A 22,459-nucleotide genomic window follows, 5' to 3' on the forward strand; every position below is an offset into this window, starting at 1 on the left:
AAGAATCATCACAGGGAACTGGCACCGTCGCTTGACACAATTTCTCTTAGCCCACCATTCGACCCCATGCACCTCCACCGGCAAAAGCCCAGCCGAACTACGATGGGGCCGCCGCCTGGTGACAAGGCTCGACAGACTCCACCCCGACAGACCGGCAGCCGAAATGACACCAAGCACCCAGCCAAAAACATTCTCCAAAGGACAAAATGTTTGGTCCCGAGATTATGGGGGAAGGGATAAGTGGGTTCAGGGGGTTATCCTGGACCAAACAGGACCATTATCTTACACAGTGGACACTGGGATAGGACTCACACAACGCAGACACACAGACCAACTCCGACCCAGGTCACTTCCCAACCCCCCTCTACAACCGACTCTGGGTGAGCCTTCGCCAGCCGACACCCCCGAACCGGATGAACTCTTCCCCCCCCAGGACCTACAGCCACCAGCCGAGCCCCACCAAGAAACAACTCCTCCGGCTACGCAACCCGAAGGAAACACCCTCTGTCCCCGACGCTGCGGCCGAGCCAGAAGACCCCCCGCATACCTCGCAGACTTTGATTGGAAGGGAAACCCTCCATCTGTCAACAAATCTGTTAACCATACTATTTTAAAACGTTCAAATGTTGTTAGGCATAACATACCTGTTCAGGGGGGGGGAAAGGGGGTGAACCATATCTGGAAACCGGGAGTTTCCAAGCCGCAAGAAAAAGCCGGGCCGGCAGACATTTGACAGTTGACAGCTGTCAAATGGCCGCCCGAAGCAACGACGCATGCGCACCGCCCGGCCGGCCGCCATTCCCGTTGACAGCTGTCAAAAGGGCGGCCGGGGGCCTACGCGCACGCGCCAGATTTGACAGTTCCCGGAACTGTCAAATCCGCAGTCTTCAACTCAGTCCTCCGAACTGAGCTAAGCGCTCAGCTGAGAGGAATTCCCTGACAGCCGCCGAGCTGTCAAAGTTCCGTTTGTTAATTGGCCGTTCTCCGAACGGCGGGGAAATACTGTTACCTGATTGGTTGTGTCGTTTGACAGTTCCCTATATAAACCCAGAGTGTTTGACAGTCAGCTGCCGGGAGCTGAACCGAATAAACTTTTGAACCTTGCCTACGGTCTCGCGTCTGTCTTTGTAAAGACAATTCACAGTGATGAGGGGAAAAACAGGCGCATGGGGCTATGGGGACCCCAAGGGTTGGGAAACAAAACGCAGGGTGTCTCAGGAAGTGGTGGAGGCCTTGGAGTCCCAGGCCAGGTGGGCCTGTGCTAGACCTTCCAGAGCCTCCCCCATCTGACACACTCCATGTTCCACTTAACAACAGGGACAGCAAGTTGCGGGGATTGTTAAGCAAGGCGATCACTGTTAATGACATGTGACCATAATAGGCAGGCTCTATTATAGTCACCCAGAATCACTGTATTAATGAGATTGGCAGGATAAAAATTTAACAGTAAATAAATAAAATAGTCGTAGGTTGAGGACTACCTTTAGTTATGATTTTAGTTATATATTGCAAATGTTATTCAAATGCAAATAAATTTCTAATACATTTCTATAATTGTCATGGGATTTTTTTTTGTTAACCTAGTATATTTTCTATAAATGAATTCCATATTTCATTATATTTGTCCACACAAAGTCCACATCTATATGCAATCCACAAGTGCAATCAAGCTTTTAATCCGCTGAGTGGAAAGAGTCATACATTTTTCTTTTCAGTGCTGCAAAATCACTTTAAGCTATGTAACGGCACAGAGAATCCATTTATACCTATCAAATTTAACTCCTGAAAACTTTCTAGAAGTTTCACAGATGCAGAAAGCAGCTGCTGACTGTTTTCTAATGGGAAACTGGCCTTTTAAGCCAGGAATCCTCAACCCCTGGGTTGTGGCCCGGTACTAGGCACAATGCATTCAGAACCGGCCCATGCAAGGGGCAGACGAGTATGCACAGCTCCACTTGGAATGAGCTGCATGTGTTGCACTCTCATGTGTGAAGCTCCATATTAGCATGAGTGGCGGGTGTACGCACCCGCGGCTTGGCAATTGGAGCTGCATGTGGGAGCGTGCTTGCCTGCTGCTGCTCAGAACCATCTCCTCCCCCATCACCACTGCTGGTCCACAAAGACAGAAAGATTGGGGATCGCTACTTTAAGCATTCCCTGGCACCACCAATTCAAACTACTGACTTTAGCCTATAAAACTTTATTGGCTAGTGTAATTTTGACCCATCACCTCTCACATTAGTATGAAGATCAGTGGGTGTGGTTTGCAAGATGGTGGCCAGAAGGAGCTACTAAACAGCACTTTTCTGATGTAATTAAGGTTGGCTTTCATGCTGTCTTTTAAAGGTCAATTGAAGGCACATTTGTTTGCTCAGACATTTATTTGCAAAATGACAAGTGTCCCAAGACTAGGCTGCCTACTCAGCTGTCTTTGAACTGAGCTGCATTTTTCATGCTGGTACTCCAATCGGGCTATCCTATTGTTGCATGAGAGTTTGTTTTATAATTACTGGGTTCTTGTGAATGGTTTCTGAAAGTTCCTTTGGGAGGAAGAGTGGAATGAAATAAATGCATGGAATAAAATTTAAAAATTAAGAACAGCAATTGTTTACAGGGTCAACTTGACACTGCAATGATTTCACTGTTTGTTTTTTGCCAGCAAGGACAGTTTGAACGATTTTAGCTGAGTTGCTCCTTCATTAATGCTTCCACTGTGCAGAATTCTGGAATACACATCAAGCTACCGCTGTGCTCAGAAGCGGGAGCAATTGTTAACCAAGCCCCATGCATATTCTATAACTACTGATGAATGTGCAAATAATTATGCGCACAGGTTCACATACATATAGATTCATTATTGGTAAACTAAATAAAGAGGCTACCAAACTTCCTACGTATTTTGATACATGTTTAACAACCACAACCTGTGCTGAGCATTAAATATGGGCTGAGTTCCATCCACCCTCACCCGCCACAAACAAATTAATAAATGTTACCTGAAATGGGACTTGTGACTGTGGGCTGTATAGGATAGGCCTGCTGAACAAATGGCTTTATGCTGAAACAAACCAATAGACAATGAAATCACACACCATTACTTAGAATAATTATCAATAAAAATAAGTATATTTCATCTCATTGTAATTCAATCCAGTGCAATAATATTTATTGTAGGTATTATTTTATATTAAAAATAGAACCTTAATAAATGCATTTACTAAACTATTGACTAAAAAAAGAGGAGGGGCAAATTCTGTTAAGGAGCATTTGATATAAGTTTTAACTCATCTGCAAGATAACCACAAATAGAGTCTTTGGATCCTTACTGGGAAACATGATTATCATCTGCATCACAGATCTGCCATTGTTCCTGCCTTTTTATGGGTAACATATGGACCTGATTTTAACTCTGGGAGATTTAAGGTGGCAGGATTCCTTCTTTCTTGCACAATAAACAAGGGCCATGCATAAGCTTCGCCGGAGTGTTTTGCTATGACAGCAAAGCAATTCATTATTCCCTTGTTACCTTTAACTGCAAAGTGTACTGGCCACACTATCTCACTCTGAGGGTTCCTCTGGCAGATCCCAGTAAGAGTGAAGAAACTTCTCCATTGTGCATGTACGGAAGTCTCTTTCAGCTACAGTTAAGTTGGCGGACTGGAGGAAAAGGGAGGGGGAAGCATTTTACATGCGTGCATCCGTGTGCGTGCACATGGGGCTGCAAGCATGCATGTGCTGCAAACGGGGCAAGGCTAGCACCCGAGTGATACTCACTAGCCCTGCCCCATTCTTGCATGGCGCCTTGTTTCTGTGTCCCGCGGTGGGGAGGCGACCTGTTTTTGTGCATTGCAGTATGGCGACAGACTGTTTTTGTGCCTTGTGGTGCAGTGGCACCCCTTTTTTGCACCCTGCAGCGTGACAGTGGCCCGTCTCCATGCCCAGAGGTATTGCAGTGTCCATCTTTGTGACTTGCAGCATGGCAGCGGCCCATTTTCACACCCTGAGGTGTGGCAGCAGTATCCTGTTTTCACGCCGAGGTGGCCAGTTTTTGCACCCCATGGTGCAATGTCCTGTTTTTGCACCCTGAAGCTGCAGTGCTAGCACAAGTGAGGGGGGGTGCGTGCAAACGGGTGCACACTGGCCAGCCTGTCCCACGACCCGGTGACCAGCAGGCCATGGCCCACTTACCTGGCCATGGCCCACAGGTTAGGGACCCCTGGCTTAGAGCAATGCACAACCTCTCCCAATGCACCTTTTTGTCTTGAGGAGAAGGAATTGCATTGCCTCTGGGCTGCAAAATGACTTGCCAAGGCATACACAAACTATCTCCTATGGGCCTACTAAAGAGACATGTACTCCACCCATCCCTTCAGCTGCTCAAGTTACTTTAATTAGGGTGCCAAGTTCACTACTGTGATTCATCAGTCGAACACATGCACAAAGTCGAATTACTCAAAACATAAACCAGAAATACTCATATCTTTTTAGTAATTGATTAGGTGATTTCCTGGACATTCAATAAATTTTAGTATGCAGCTAGGCTGGGAGTGGACTTCTGGATTATACGTTTCTTCTTGAATAGCTTTCAACATTTTTATTTGCTTTCTTTTAAAATGTACCTACTTTTTAGACAAGATACTCACAGCAGCCTATTAAGTCATATAAAATCATGTTATATGTACAAGACAGCTAAACTGAAATATGTCCACCATCACCTCTTTGCAGCCCCCAGACCTCACTAAAATGGAAGGAGTCAAAATTCTGTCCTTTCTTGCTATATTTTTAAAATTATAGTGACTGTAAGAAATGAATGATGAATGAAAAGGTCTCACACACCCCACTCGCACTAGCATTGTGGCATCACGTAGCACCAGCAAGGCCATGAGCATCAGGAGGGCGTTAACATCACCATGAGCACATGCACTCCATTTGTGGTAGTGTCACAACATCATGACAGTGCTATCATTGCTGCAAGTGCAACTGCCCCACTCACATTAGCATTGCAGCATTGTGTGGGTGCTAGTGTCACTTGAGCATCGTGCACACAATCACAGGCCTGTTTGTGCACATGCAGCCCCATGCATGTGCTAACAAGTGTAAAGGGTGCCTCCATCCCGCCTCCACCCTGGGCCAGATAGGTTGGGGACACCTGGTCTAAGGTACTCATTTTTTACTCTCATTCTGAAACCCACCCATCCCTTATTTATTTATTAAATTTAAATAACTTCCCTTTGCCATTTTTGAGTGTGACCCTTGACATCCTGCACAAGAGATGTCAAGGGATATGCCACAAATCCTTTGCACATGTACTTCCCTTGACACTAAATACTAAAGGAAGAAACTGCCTTCAGTTAACATGTGGAATTTGACAGAGGCAAGCTGGATACCACATTAAATATATGTATGCATTTAACAGAGGGCTGGAAATTGGGTTGGTGACATTCCTGTTGAGCAGAAGACAAGCCTAATTCTGTGACTTGATGTTTATTAAATGTAGAGCCTAGAATGAAATATGGTAGTACAAAAGAAAATCAAGAAGTAGTTGTGGTGTTAGCTCTAACTTGCAACGGAAGACAATTTGACCCTTCTGTGCCACATCTGACGTTCTCCTCCCCTTCAAAAAAATTAGGAATAGCAGCTGTGTATCATCTTTATTTCCAAAAAATGCTTTTTGGACCAACACACTCTATGGGCTTGCAAAAAAAGTATCTAAGATTCATTGGTAGTATCTAAGATTCATTCACTTTCATTTGATGAAACAGAAGTTAGGTGCATGTTGGGAGATAAAAGTGGGGACATAGGTGCATGTTCATAAATTATTCTTTTCTGACTGGATACAACCTTCATAGCAGCCATTTTATAGGTATGCCTGAGGTATCTCTCAAAATTGCAAATCAGTCCTCTGGACCAAAAATATTATCTTTCCTTTTTCCACTGGTTATTGTTTAAATTGTTGCCTTCTAAATTAAAAATAATACTCTTCCCAATTAATGTTGTTGTTGTTATTATTATTTTAACTTTCAGATTGATGTCATTTGTTCTAGATAAAATAAAGTAGGACATGGTTTTACCTGGAAACATTATCAAGTATAACAAGCATTCTACAGACTGCATAAGCAGGACTAACAACAATTAAAGCTATAATGTGATTGAGAAGAGAGAGTGGTTGTTTTTTACCCATCATATTGTTCAGCCTGATTTTTGCTGCAGTGAGAAACTGGATGTGAGACGTTTGTACCCCCTTTTTCCCCAAGCTCCTATCACCTTATGAACTACAGCTATTCCTGAAGTTGCTATCCTACTATTTCTTAGGCTAATATGCATATTTTACCTGTGTTCCTTAACTAAATATATATAGAAGTAAGGAACTAAACCGATTTATCAAAAGCTCGATTTTCCTATCTAATAATACTATGTAATTAAAATGGCTTGAATCTCAAAACTGTGATTATAATTAATGACAATACAGGCAGTGCTTGCTCAATAACAATAATTGGGAGCAGAATTTCTTTCGCTAAATGGTCTGGTCATAATGAGCAACATCATGTAACTGCATTGGGAACAGAGTGACTTAACCAGAGCACCTTGCAAACTCCTCCTCATTGACTTCATTATTTATTGATCAAATTTAGAGACCACCCTTCTCACTCACAGAGTGACACTGGGTGGTGTATAATTAAAATATTAGTTGCGAGTAACCAGAAAGGAAGATCGCAAATGGCAATACGTAACTGTGAAAAGTTGCAACACTATAAATGTGAGCTGGTCTCCAAATGCCCAGATCACAATCATGAGGTCACTGGGACAGTCACAACTTCAAAGACTAGTCATAAATTCCCTTTGCCCAGTGTCATCATAACTTTGAATGGCCATTGAACAAGTGGTTGTAACTTGAGGACTATCTGTGAGGTAGAAATGTTTGGGGCATTTTCTAAATTTCAGGAATTACTATTTTTACAGAAAAGTTTGATCATGCAAATGCTATATACCAGTTAGTTTGTTAAACTTTCTTCATTTATAGAGAAAGGGACTAAATTCTATTGGACATTTCCAATAACAGGTAGTCCTTGTTTAGAGACCTCAGTTGGCACTCGATTGTTCAGTGAAGTAGTCATTAAATAAAACTGTGACTGTAATTACGATCTTACTTCAGCTTTTCTTTGCTTTACAGACTAGTGAAGATTGTAAATACAAGAACTGATCACTAAGTTACTTTTTCACCACTGCTGTAAGTGCAAACAGTCATTAAATGAGGCAATTGCTACCTGAAAGTGAAATCAGGCAAATATTCCATACTATCACATATGTAAACATACATACGAAACCAGAGATGCCGATTTCTTTATTTCCTACTTACTCCTGAGAAGATCCGGGCTGTCCTGTTTGTAGCATCCCAGGCCAAAACTAGATTAGGGCAAAAGGAAAGAGAAAAATGAAACACAGATTTACAGAATAAAAGTTGCTTTCATTTAAGCACATTTTTAAGCCAAAAGATTTATAATGGAAAAGGGGAAGAACCTTTTATGGATAAGTTAACTGATTTTAGGCATAACCTGTCAATCACTTTTGGGGGAAAATATATTTTTATTTTAGCCAATTAACTTACTCCAGGTGCTCCAGGGAACGTCGGACGGGGAATTCCTGGCAAACCCAACTTATTGTGAATCGCTGTTGCAGACACAATTTGAGCGGACGACATGGCTGCCATGTGCTGGAGTGCTTTGTCCTTTGCAGTCTGATCCTTTAACATGACAATTACAGGCAATCATTAATACTCCAGACCCAACAAAGCACACTGAGCAAGCACAGTTAGAAAGCATGTGTGCTAAAATTAAACAGCACAGGAAATGTGAAAAATACAGAGCATACCATGCAGAAAAATGTAGCTTGGGGAGCGGGGGGAATAAAATACATTCCAACTGCATCAGGGCAAAGTTTTTTGCTCAATATTATAATGTTTAATTCTAAAAAAGATTCTCTACTGAAAAAAAAGTAGGAAGTCGACTGAATGAGAATTGAAAACTGGGATGATGCCACAACCAAGTAGGCAAGGTCCTTTGCTGAGCTGAAAATGGACCTCTGAAACAGCAATAAAGTCCCATTGCTAGTTGAGAATAAAGTCTTCGTTTAAATATGCACATCTGTAAACTCTAAAATAAATGCAAATCCTTTGCACATTAGACCTCGGCTAACTTCTTTACTCTCAAGAAGCCTGAAAGTCATTTTAAAGGCTGCTGTGTGTTCTATGATTTGAACAGCAAGGAGAAATAGGGCAGCGCTACAATGCATGGCAGGAGTTTCCAAGAATTAGAGTAAGTCTTATCTGAAGTGGTTGAAAATGTAGCAGAGAATTCAATGAATCCAGTGATAGTTAAGTCCCTATAAAAAGTAAAGGTAAAGGTTCCCCCACACATGCGTGCTAGTCGTTTCCAACTCTAGGGGCCAGTGCTCATCTCCGTTTCAAAGCCAAAGAGCCAGCGCTTGTCCGAGGACGTCTCTGTGGTCATGTGGCCGGCATGACTAGACGCCAAAGGTGCACAGAACGCTGTTACCTTCCCACTAGAGTGGTCCCTATTTTTCTACTTGCATTTTTACGTGCTTTCGAACTGCTAGGTGGGCAGAAGCTGGGACGAGTAACAGGCACTCACTCTGCTACGCGGCACTCGGGATTCGACCCACCAAACTGCCGACCTTCTGATCGACAAGCTCAGAGTCCTAACCCACTGAGCCACCGCGTCCTATTTATTTAAAGAATATACAGTATACACATGCACTGAATATCTTCCTAAGGAACAAGGTTTAAATCAGGGGTGTTAAACTGCCAGCCCGTGGGTTGGATGCATCATAGCGAAACCGCGCCCACCCCATCGGCGGCCATGGAAAAAAAGTCGCAATACGTCACGACACGTCACGTGACGTTGCGAGTTTGACGCCCCTGGTTTAAATACTTAGGGTGGACTCTACCTTAAAAGTTGATCTATACAGGAAGAATCATGGAATAAATATCCAGACACTGGGGAAGGTTTTATTCCAAACATCATTCAATTAAAATTATTTATTTTACTTATTTTTTTATCCTGCCTTTGTTATTTTTACAAATAACTCAAAAGTGGCAAACACCTTCTTCCTCTCATTTTCTCCACAACAACCCTGTGAGGTGGATTGGGCTGAGAGAGAGAGAGAGGGAGAGAGACTGGCCCAAGATCACCCAGCTAGCTTTCAAGGCTAAGGAAGGACTTGAAACTCACAGTCTCCTGCTTTCTAGCTTGGTATCTTCACCACTAGACCAAACTGGCTCTAGTAATGAAGGACGTCTAGAAATAGAGAGATATGGCTAGATTCCTTCAGGACTATACTGCAATTGTGGGCAACTAGAGCAAGAATCAGGACCTGAAAACATTGTAGCAAATTATAACGTAGTTGGTTTAGCTTTGGATAAAAAATCTGAATGAATAAAGCATGGTTTATTTTAGGATAATAAATTATAGACTTAAATAAGAATTTGTTATTGGCTTACTGACTCCAATTCTATCTCAAGCACTATGTGCAAACAGGGATACATGATTTGTGGGATTTTGTCTTACTTTGGGGGTTTGTCCCTTGCCTAATCCTCTAATCAATCCAGAGGGTGCAAGAAAAGAACAGCTAAAAAGAGAAGAAACAAGCTAGGAATTAGCTAATGAAGCCACAATTATTTTGCTGGTTTGTTTCCAGTTTGCTTAATAATGAATTTATGAACACAGCCACTTGTTGTCTCTTACTTCCTAATGTCCTAAGATATAAGACTTGCGTTGTTAATCACACAAAGGCAATCATTTATATTCCCATAGGTGGCCACTCTTGAGTCATAGAACTTAACTAGTCCAAGTTCCAGCTTTGGACCAAGAGGTCTGGATTCTGGCTTAACAATCTCTAACATTATGTCAGTGGCTGTTGCGCAGCAAGAATTGCTAGTTTTAACATTTTCCTTCCTATGTCAGAAAGACAGAATAACTGTTTTAAAAGGGAATGTCATTGCTAAACAAAGGCATGCAAGTTCTGTATAGGACTGGAATAATGCCATCATGGCTGATCCCTATACTGTATTATATACAAGCCCACAGGGGAATCGGCATGTCTGAAAAGTAACAAATCAAGCTATGGGATTATGCATCAAGGTAAAAAACAAAGAACCATTTATGAATTATAATTCTACATATGGACTAACACTGCATTTGAATTTTATATTTCTCTTAAGACTTTTAATATCTACATTGTTGTTTGATTTATTAAATAAGGACAGGATTCTTGAATTAGACAGAATTTTTTATTAATTCATTGTTCTGACTCATTGAAATTAAAGTGATTATTATTGACTAATAATTAGATTTTAGAAAACTTCTAAAGGGTTAAGCACAATATTTTAACAGGGAGGATTAATCTTAGTTCAGCTTTTAATTTACTCTTATACTGCTTATAATCCCTTTTCTCTCTTTTTTTACTGTGATTTTAAGCCTCTACTAAATAAATACATAAATCTTGAAATAAGAAACAAAAAAAATGTGCATGCTTGGATATATGGCTGCCAAGAGGCTACAGATAAAAGATTGGGGGTTCATATGATGTGGAGAAAGCCAACTGCTACAGAGAGATGCATCTGATTCAGTGGTGGGATTCAGCCAGTTCACATCACTTCAGCAGAACCGGTAGCTAATTTTTTGTTGTCCAGGCCCAGAATGGACTTCCAGAAGTGGCAACCACACAGAGAACCAGTTGTTCACATATTTGAATCCCACCACTGATTTGATTGATAGCATCCATGCATTTGTGCCATTCACACATAGATTCCACCTGTATGGGGTTGTCCCATTGAGCGGCAGCATCTTTGGAGTTACAAGCTGTGCATGAATGGGCTGAAATGGGCAATATTCCAAACAAATACTATCCAGGGACTGATTTATTGACAAATAGAAATTATATTATATTCATTCACATTTTTCTCAGAGATCATTTGTGACTACTACTGTATAAACAACAGCAAATTTGATTTTAATGGAAGTGATTTCAATGGAATTTACATTTTACTTCAAAAGTTTAAAATCATGGGATAAATCATGGTTTTAGGAACTGCTCAGCTTTGGATGTAAGACCGAATAATGAAGGGACAGAAGCACTAAGAGGCAAACCTATGATTACAAGCAAAGTTGCAAGCATGCTGGCTAGAAATGCATGCCATCCAATATGGAATACAGATTCACACAAGTATTCCCTTGAAAGCTCATACAGAGTAATGAGAAGTGAGCAGCTTTTTAATTTGAACAGCTCTTTTAGAAGCAGAACAGGCTAACAATATAGTTAAAGTTACTAAATATATATATGTATACATATATATGTGTGCATATATACGTATACACATATCTCTGCCAAGCATAGCTAAAGTATATATTTGTTTTACTGACAATACTTACCATGCTTGTTACCTGGATGTAACAACAAAAAGTTTGTTAAAAATTTTCTGTATAAGTGCAATTTCTTAGCAAAATAGGCTACAGCAAATTAAAAAATAGAAGGGGATTGCAGTTCATTCAATATTTACAGGAAAGTTAAATTTTTACCAAGAACCAGATTCATCAAAAGAGGAAAAAAGGGATTTAAGAATAGTCATGCTGATAACTTTAATAAAACTGAACACCTCGTTCTGGCAACAGTGAGGTCTTCATTAGACTTAAACACTGGTGGTGGAAGCTCCTGTATCAAAAATGAGATGCTGCCTATTTTAAGCTAGCTGATGGAGGGTGTGTGTGGGGGGGGGATTGATGGCAGGAGAGCAGCTGCTTATAGTCGTGTTCTTCCGTCCATCCTGCACAAAATATGAAACCGAAATCTGATCAGGTGTTAATGTTCCAGAAATGGCCCTGACACTTGTGGACCCTTCTCTAAGATGCTCTTGTAGTCAGAGGGGAGATACTGAGAACAGTGTGGCTGCAGAAGAACCAGGAAATATACTGGTAGGGATGAGAAAGTACCTATTCCAAAGGTTGACCAACTCTTGATTTTGTTACCTAAGCTTTTGCATCTCTTATTATAATTCTAAATATAAAAAACAAACAGTCCTGGTTCTAAATCACGTCTTATTTTCTGTACACTTATTGTAGAATACATCACAACCACAAAGTTTTGAGTGCCAGAGTCGAGCTATGAACATTCATCTCAGCAACTAAGCCTCCAAAGAAATAATGGGGTTTTTTTATTATTACTATGCCACTTTTTATATATGTAACATAAAGCAGCACAAATACCTAATACCTCCCTATTTTCCCCCAACAATCTCCTTATCAGGTGGGTTGGGCTGTGAGAGAGTGACTACTAGCCCAAAGCCACCCAGTGGCTTTCATGCCTAAGGGAGAGCTCCTAGACCACCAGCATTTAACCACTATACCAATCTCTATTATTTTCATATTATTATACCCTGTCTAGTCAGTCAAAGGGATTCATAACAATTATTAATTGGGGAAGCAAGGTCAAATATGCATATTCCTTTTTCATATTTGGAGAATGTAATGGTTGGGTTCATCTGAAGCACTAAGATTATGTTTTTAATCTTGGCTTACCAATAAATCAGAGTTATCTGGGGTATTGACTAAACTATAATCCTACTATAATTCTCAGACGCAGCAGGTGGGCTCCAGGTAAAATATTAAGCCATAATATTAAGTCATAACAAGGTTACCTGTGTGACCAAGTAACAAAGCAACTTACTTTGCAACATTTCATTTTCAGACTTACTACACTGATTCAGATTCCAGAAGCCTAGCATTGCTATATCTTTATCAGTATGTAAGAGCAAAATAGTAGATTTGGTACCTTTTAAAAAAGATATATACTACCAAGTAATATTTGTTGCAATGCCTCTGGTTGTTGGCTTGCCTGCTTGATTTCTAGCATAACGTTATCTCTAGCAGATAATGTTGTTTGTTCTGGAACCAATAAGGATCACCACTCTCTCTCTCCTGATAGATAATTTTTATCTATTTGGGGATATCTGCAGGACTAAACAGACCTCCCAGCTTTGAAAGTAAGGAAGACAGAAGATTTGGCCTTCTGCCTTAATCTGCTGTTCTGGCGTAACTCCTAAGAATTGATTAAATCAGTCATTAAAATGCTATATGACGTTTGAACAACTAGTGAAGAAGTCTACATCCAATTAAAACTGGATGGGGAATTTAGGCAAGGAGATTAGCAGTAATTACCTAAACTGGAATTTGGCCAAGATACATGACTTAACACCCTTATTCTCCACCTCTGAGTGCACTGGGATCTTTAATGAACTCAAGTAATCAAGACCTTGACTTCTTAAGAAAGCCTGCATCTATTTTTGCTGTCATTTATGCAGCAGTTAATGTGAAACAGCTTAATTAGAATAAGGTAAAAATTATGAAGTTGCCAGTGTAAATTTGAATAGAAATTTGACATGAATTATTAAATTATTAAATCATTAAATTATTAATTAATCTTCCTTAAAATCTTGGAACAAGGTAGCATTTCCTTGGATAGCCATGAAAATATTTTTTGTTTTGCTTTTTTTTTTTTAAAAAAAATCCATAAATATTTAAGCTCTGTTAAAACAATTGCTTTGACCAAAGTAATCACAATGCTTCCTAAAATATTAAACATGGACAAATATTCTATACCCTAAATTTCCCAAAGAAAATATATCTCCAGTGAAACCACATGTAGTAGCATACTCTCCTGGTCTGGTCTCTTGTCAGTTGGCTCCCATTTTTCAGGAAAAAAAGGATTAAGTTTGGTCAAATGTATTAAGCTTGATCTTATTAAAGCAGTAGTCCAAAAAATAAAATAAAAATAAAAAGTGTTGGTGGTTATGATTGCCTGTCCACTCAGACTGTTGCAATTTATCTACAGTTCTTTACTTGAGTTCAGATTCACACATAATGTGAATACCGGTAAAAATAAAGAATCAAAACAGCTGCTGTAGTTCAAAATATGCATGTAATGGAGTGAAATTGAGATATGGGTTTTTCCATGTACAGATAGTCCTGGATTTATGATTACAACTGAGCCCAAAGTTTCTGTTGCTATTGAATTTTGCCCCATTTTATGATCATTCTTGCCACAGTTCTTAAATGAATCACTGCAACTATTAAGTTAGTGTTTTTAATGAAAAGAAGGACTAGGGGTTACATGATAGCAGTGTTTCACTATCTCAGGGGGTTGCCACAAAGAAGAGGGAGTCAAGCTATTCTCCAAAGCACCTGAAGGCAGGACAAGAAGCAACGGATGGAAACTAATTAAGGAGAGAATCAAGAACTGAGGAGAAATTTCCTCAGTTAGAATTATTAATCAGTGGAACAACTTGCCTCCAGAAGTTGTGGGTGCTTGAACACTGGAGGTTTTCAAGAAGAGATTGGATAACTGTTTGTCTGAAATGGTATAGGGGTCTCCTGCTTGAGCAGGGGGTTAGACTAGAAGACTTCCAAGGTCTCTTCCAACTCTTGTTATTCTGCTATTAGTAACACAATTGTTAAGTGAATCTAGGTTCCCCATTGACGTAAGGTCACAAAAGGTCATAACATGACCCTGGGACACTGCAACCATCATAAATATGAGTCAGTTGCCAAGGTTCTGAATTTTGATCACATGATCATGGCAATGGTCATAAGTGTGAAAATCAGTCATAAGTCGCTTTTTCCAGTGTCTTTGTAGCTTCAAACTATCACTAAATGAATTGTTGTAAGTCAAAGGACTACCTGTAACTTATATTTGCACGTGTATAGATCCTCCTATGAAACTGGGAACCTGAATACATGTGGGATTTTTCTTTTTTTTCTTTTTATTACAAATAGCACTATTTACCAATAAATATTGTATGAATTTTAACAGTTTTGTAATTAACTGGTGATGAAATCATAATTATAATCCTTCATTATACATTGTAATAAAAGAAACTGGAGAATAAAAAACAGAAATTTGGAAGAAATCGGGATTAGAAACATTCAATTAGCAAAGGGACTGAATACTTATAAAGGTATTTGGAGTCAGGAGTAAAAAAAAAATTGAGAAACCACTGAAAGCAACATAATCCCCAGCTTGATAATTTGATATGCTATGTGGGATGAGAATTGTAGTTTAATGTGACCAAGTTGGAGGAGGTTGCTTTATGCAATGTATTTCATACATAATATAATCAAATAATTTTTTAATGAATCAGAGTTCAGATTTCAGTTTCCACTGCTTTTGAAAAAAGTACCAGAAAAACAAAATATGATCAGAAGTCATTCCATTTTTTAAAACCATGGGAATGTTTACTGAATGTTATATAAAAAGAAACTCATTTTTTTAATGTAAAACTATTCTTTTCCCTTAAAGAATTTAATAAGTCCAATCTGCCTTTAGGACATTAATTTTGTATTCCAGTAAGATAAAAAGAATATTTAATTTAAAATTTCAAAGCATATATTGGTGTGGGTGTATAATATTATACTAATATATATGGACATACACAAACATATGAATTTTAAAAGTATGATAAAAAGAAAAGAAAAAACCTGAAATTTATTAAAAATGGATTTTATATTGAAGCAGAAAATATGAGCATAATTTTCTAATAAATAATTTCAGAAATCGTATTCCTGTTTATACATAGTATTGATTTGAATAATGGAGGAGGAAGAGGAAGAACGGGAGGAAGAAGGAGGAGAAGGAGGAGAAGGAGAAAGAGAAAGAAAACAAGTGCCACGGAAGTACGTAATTGTTCTAAACAAAGGACAGTAGAATAATTGTAGCCATGATCTCCAATTTTCTTATTATCAGAGAAGGCAGTGGAAGAGACAAAAGCTGGCTATTTCAGCCAGCTATAGCCAGTGCTGAAAAGAGAAAGCACATTCAAAACCTGTCCCAACTTGCTGCTTAATGAGGAGCAATTAATCCATCTTATTGTATTTCAAAATGCAGAGGACTCCATTCACATCAAAGAGAATTTTTCAAGGCTTTTATTATTATTATTATTATTACTACTACTATTTCAATAAAGAGAAGCTACACAGAGCTATCTTTAGAAAACTGACAACAGTATTTTATTTTTACATGCAAACAGTATGGAATGCCCACTAATGGATATAAAATCATTGCATACATGTGGACTGTAGGCATGTTTTTTTTTACTTTGTTTAATGAGTTCCTAATGGATACTGAAAACGAAGCAAAAATATTAATTAAATGTTACTGTAGACCAGTGCAAAATGAGGAGCTGCAGCATTTCCTAGGTGGGTGAAAAGGAGCAATCCACATTTCCAAATTGATCATTGAAGATTTTACCAACTGAGTTCAAAATGCTATAGCCTATATTGTGTATATTTGTATAGTATAGATAAAAATCCTGGATCTGGATAATTGTTTTCTACAATAATGACAAAAGTGCAAAGAACAGTGGTATGCTCCTAATACTCAGCAATACTTACTCATGCCCTTTCAGTGCACTCCTTCTAGTACCTATTCACTACATAGTTTTTGGATGACTAACCTGTCATACATATAAAGAGAGCTGCTAGATAAACTGCAGGCTGTTCAGTTCATCTACTCAATGTGTGAAAGTCAGAGGTGGGCCTGTATTTTTAATCCCACTATCAACCCCTAAACATTGACAGGTGAACTCTTATGAAATACTCATAATTCAGAAACACAGATTTTGATTTCTAATGACTGAATGTAGTTATCAATAGTACAATGCAGACTGGATGCTATGGCTGTCCTCCCTCCTCTTTTAATGCTTAAAAGTTTTTGTTTTTATTCTCATTAATGGCTTTAAATTTTTCAGTGTCTTTTAAAATCTGCTGCCACAAAAAATACGTTGTCTTCCTTCACCAGATATTTCAGCCTGATGAAATTATGACCACTGAAGAAATCTTCCTCCAGGTAACCTGAAAGCACACCTGGGAAAATAACACCTTGCTTTGCAGCATCTGGAACATGGAACGATCCGCAAGGGCAAAGGATATTTCCACCACAGTGAACTAGCTGGATGTACTCCTTTGAGCTGCTTCACTAATGCACTTCGCATGGAATTGCAGCAAGGGGACCATAGTTTCTCTGTACTTTTGAAGAGAAGCATCAGAACATCTCACTTAAGGTTTCCTCAGCCATATGAGCAGGCAACAGTTGCTCAGTAATGCAGCATTCAGGTGTGCTTAAGTGTATTATATTTAGCAGTACTAAATATAAATATAAACTATTTACATTCAGTGGAAGTTGTTCATGGAACACTAACTAGTATTGTGCAGAACATTAAGAAACACTGCAACACAAGTTATGTTATGCAAAATGTTCCAAATTGCAGTAGCTGATCTGTGATTATTTACAGTCTTCAGATTAGATAGATGGCTTTTTCAGAAACCATCCCTCAGTAAATCAAGCTCAATAGATGGACAGAACTGCAAGTAGCATTGCACTCATCAGAATCTGCTACAGAGCAGAGTATGCATTTATCTTAAAATTTGCATGCTACATATAAAAGATTATCCCCTATTGCCCATTTTTATCCTCTGTCCAAATCCTCCTTCATGTTTAGAAAGTTAAGGTGAAATAAAGTCTTTCATATGATGTTAATAATTTAAAAAAATCCATTCCTCTCCTCTTTTAATTTAATGGACATAGTCGCAAGTGAAGAATATAAAAGTACCTTATTTCTTAGAGGACTCAGATTGTGCTAAAATAATATATTTTTATATTCTCCCTGAAGCACTCAGAGAATAGGTTGCCTACTATCTTGCACTTAAACTATTTTTTTAGCAAATAACAACTCTTTAAAAAGGCTTATCATAACTTTGTGGCCATTTTTTTTCTACCCATCTATCTTTTTAGCCTCTCCACGCATATATTGATTTAACAGAATCATAATCTTATATTTATTTTGATGCAGCATCCTGATTTTCTCTAAGCAGGTTTTATTCTAGAGAATTCAGGTGACCCTACATTACCAATTTTGTAGTACCCATAGGCTTAATGTAGAAACCCATATCCAGCCCTAACCTCACATAGATCCAGTCTTGAAGGCTGGATCCCATCTGATTTAGTCCTCCAACTTTTCCTTAATAAGAACAATTTTTGTTTCATTTACCTCACATAAAAATGAATTTTGCACAGATGGAGATAACTACCCGCGTCACTCAGAGCTCATTTTATTGTGGCAGCCTTTCTCTTTGCACTGATGCATGTCCTAAAATTGTGACAATGGCAAAAATTCTAAAAATGCAGCAAAGGTTTCTTTAAAATATTCTTTAGACCAGTTCTAGGGCATTCAGGACAAAGGATTCCTAAACTTTAAACAGTAGAGAGGCAACAAATAAGTACCTGCTGAGAAAGAGGACTTGTAAGCATAATTGGTATTTGATCTGCAAAAAAAGGCATCTTTGCCACTACCATCACAATCGTTAAACAAAAGGAAGTGCATAAGTAAGAAATAGGCACATTTTCTAAAAGGAAACTTTACTATTTTAGGTGTGGGTAAAAAACAACAACACATCTTATGGTTTCTCCATAAAACAGAACCATGACAATGTAAATGCAAAAGTTTAAGAATAGGCCATTTGCTAGGCATAACACAAACAAATTACCGGTACTGAATTTATCGTCCACAAAGGAGGCTGCAGGTGCCCAGTATTAATTTAGGTGTGCGCTTAAAGTCAGTACACTGTTTTAATCGTCCAAACATGAGCTAAAACACTTTCTTTTAGTCATTAGATTGGATAGTTTTAGTCTGAAACGCTACAGCCTTCTCTATCTTTGCACCCGGGTTAACAAGCAACATGTTTAACTTGACTTAGTTGTTCACCAACCCCAACTATCAGCCAGTTCAGCTCAAAAGCCAGCCACCAACAGCCACACAAGCCTGCCAGCATGCTGCCCACAGCAGAGTCAAACCAGAAGCTCCTGACAGAACACTTATAAAGTGAGTCTGTGGTTGACCTTTTCCTGTTCTAGGACTGGGGCAAATCCCACTGATGGTATTTAGTATTTCAGACAATGAAGCCTTGCCCAATCTGGTGCCTTCCAAAGTTTTTGGAGTACAATTCTCATAATTCCTGTCCCAATCAGGATTATATCATTTGTAGTGTATCATAGTTGGAGCACATCAGACTTGAGAAGATTGGTACACAGAATTCACATGCTGAAATGTGTTTCTTTTACTTGAATTGTTAAGGTATTTTGACTTTTTTTTAAAGGACTGATTACAAAAAAGATAGAAACAAAAGGAAAAAAAACCCTCCACTTAACCTGTCATTCAACCCCCCCACACACAATACCTTTCCCATTAAAGAATATTCAGGAGCTTGCAATGCAAAATTTGCACTTCTTACATGTACAAAATGAAGCCTTCCTTGCTATGTTTGTTTGTTCTTGGAAATTAGAAAGAGAAACAAATGATCATCTCTTTCTTCATTGCAAGTGAAGCGAGGCACAGCTTCTCCAGAACATACTCTTTAAGAAACTACCAAACTGAAATTGTGCAGCCCAATCTCTGTTCTGTGTACACAAAAGCCAGTCTTACTGTGCTCTATGGACCTTAGGTGTGTAAGAGGAGAATGCAGGATTTCCTCTGCAAAGCCCACGTTTATCAGATCTGAGCAAAAAGACTTCCACATCTTCAGGGAGTGCAGATTAAGCACATGGCTAACTTTTCTAGAGAAGAAGCCAATCAGGTGGTTTCATTTGGCCAATATAAAAAGTGTGGAGGCTAGAACGATTTGCCAAAGGTAAACTCTGGACATTGCAGATAAAGATAACATCCCTGGAGGAAAAGTGTGAATTTAGCACTCATCTGAAAATGTATCTTTAAAAACAATACAGAAGAACTGCTATACTGATTTAAATCTCAGCTTTTACAATATGTGCTTGAGCACATATGAAGACCTTCTTTTATTTAACCAGTGTTTTGTCGTCGTCCCCTCCATATTATAAACTCTTATCTACTAATGATATTTTAAAAGGGAAAAAAGAGGACATATTTCCCTATTAAAGTTGGCATGCAAACAGTGAATAGCATTCCAAGGTGTTAAAATAGTTTGATATAGATGCTACTGCAGAAATCAGAGGGAGGGAAGGAGATTAAAAACAAAGAAATGTCAACAGCCACCACATGCAAGGAAACTAGGTTACAAGAATCACAGCCCCAGGCATTCCTCCAATCACCAGGGAACACAGGAAGTAAAACGCATAGCAACCACAAGCCCCAAAGCAGAAAAGCGCATACCTTTAGCTTGGAATGAAAATCACGAGATTTCCTTCTGGCAAGAACCTGAATGTGACTAGACACCTGCAGGGTAGGGGAAGGGAGGGAAAACAAAGGAAAAGCCTGTAACCATGGAGATGAAAAGCCCCCTACAACTGGGCAAGCCAAACGTACCTTAATGGCAGCTTGAATTTCTCGAACTTTCTTCCTGGCTAAGACCTGTATGTGACTAGACACCTACATTGTTTGGAATTTTAAGGGGGAAAAAAGGGGGAGAACAAAGGGGAACAGGAGAGAAGAGAAATAAAAAAAAAGAACACGAGAAATCAAATTTATGTCTGGAAAAAAGAAAGAAAGAAAAAAAAAACCAGAAAGTTTCTTTGGGGAAAGTATCAGTAAAGCATTATCAGTAAACTTTGCTATTAAGAGGTCATATCTCCCAGCCATGCACCATATTTCGTAGCACAAACATTTACCAATGCTGGTCATCACTACAGTGATTTAAAGGAAGAAAAAGTTTTAGACTATTACATCTTGAGCTCTTTTCTTTAAATTGTTCTGACTACAGTCTGTGTAACTGTAATCTGATGATATTCAAATTTGCAGATGCTCTCCAAAAGTAAACAAATTAAAATTTAATTATATGGAAATACTAGATATACATACACATACACACACACACACACATACACTAGGAAGCAAGCATTATATTTTGTCCCAAAACAAATAGCTTAAAGCACTTAAATGGCCCAACAGCACTTCAATTAAACATTTTTATAAACACATACTTACGTATATTCTTATTGTAGTTGTTGCTATGACACTTTTTGTTTTAATTTGCATACATACTACCAGCAGGGCAATCATTTTAGCCAACTTGTATCTAACCCCATTTTATGACATTATTTCACACTATATTAAAGAAAAAAAGTTTGTGTTTGGGGAAGAATGCTATTCCCCCCCCCCCCACAAAAAAGCTGATATAGACACCATCATAATGGGAAATTAAAAATAATAAACATACTGCAAGGCTGGTTATACCATGAATTATTTTTATTTAATCCAAGGATTTTAATACAGATATATGAGGATTATTTAAATTCCTTCACTGTAGTTTTCCTTGTTTGATCTACACTATTTTTTTTTTCATCACAGCAAACTAATCAGACAAGTTAGGGTGAAAAATAATGCTTGGCCCCTGTCTTCCAATAAATGGGAATTTGAGCATAGTTCTCCAGTCGTACTCTAAATGATCAATCATAGTTCAGCTAAGCTTATAGCATAATATAATCTTAGAATACAATAACTTATATTATGGGCATTCACTGAGGAGGGCAGGGCTTAAAATCAGGAAGTTAGTGGGAGACGTGTCACAATCCAAGCCCTGCCCCTTTTGGATGTGCATGAGGCATCAACACATGACGTGTGTAGGTCTTCAATTTTGACACTGTACCGCCACCACCCCTTGCAGATTTTGATACATACATAATTTCAGCACACCATGCTCTGTGGCTGCTCCTGATTATTCAATTTTCTTCTGCTGTGTATCTAACTTAAAATATTCAGTAGTACTGCTATGCATCTGAATAGTCAAGAAAAACAATGGCAACCATTATGTGTGTAAAGCTAATCCCTAGAATATGGATTATCTGGTTTCTCAGATGCAAGTTAAGTGTAACCAGGAGGCTCAATTTGATTCTAAAAGAAAAAAAGCAAAAGGAAAAAGCAAAAGGAAAAACAAAACAACAAAACAAAAAGTCTAAATAACAAGAATAGTTGTTACACCTCAATAAAGAGAACAAACAATGGTAGGTCACTTATTATCCAAAATAGTACCTTTCAATATAAAATATTTAATTCTTTTAAATAATTAAATAAAAAAAATATTAATTCCTACAATTAGCAGTGTCATGATTTCAATTACTCTGTGGAAGTCCTACTGTTTTTTTCTGAAATTAGGACATAATCGAAAGATAAAGCTCTTTCTTGTACACAGGTTTGAAATTCACTGATCAGTATTTTCTGACAGTTCCAGGGCCCATAGATGATGATGATGATGATGATGATGATGATGATGACGACAATGATAGAAAAGCAACACTAATGTATGCGAAAAGCCACACTGAACTTGAATCAATACTCAATGCAGTTCAACTGTTTAGCAGCAACATCAGAATGAACTTTGGACATGGAAAATGTGCTATATTATCCATGCAATGAGGAAAAATGGGGAAA

At 38.5% G+C, this 22,459-nt stretch overlaps 1 protein-coding gene across 1 annotated transcript in view; it reads right to left on the reverse strand.

Moving 5' to 3' along the window:
- TEAD1 (TEA domain transcription factor 1) overlaps positions 1–22,459 on the reverse strand; it is an 82,759-nt gene that overhangs the window by 41,593 nt on the left and 18,707 nt on the right. The window contains exons 2-5 of the mRNA XM_083355890.1: positions 20,246–20,461; positions 7,607–7,741; positions 7,358–7,404; positions 2,997–3,058 (exon numbers count right to left, since the gene is read on the reverse strand). Coding sequence (XP_083212016.1) covers positions 2,997–3,058; positions 7,358–7,404; positions 7,607–7,708 — 211 coding nt within the window. The 5' untranslated portion in view covers positions 7,709–7,741; positions 20,246–20,461. The remainder of the gene's footprint in view (positions 1–2,996; positions 3,059–7,357; positions 7,405–7,606; positions 7,742–20,245; positions 20,462–22,459) is intronic.

This window comes from Vipera ursinii (assembly GCF_947247035.1).
Source record: "Vipera ursinii genome assembly, chromosome: 1".
NCBI classification, from domain to species: Eukaryota; Metazoa; Chordata; class Lepidosauria; order Squamata; family Viperidae; genus Vipera; species Vipera ursinii.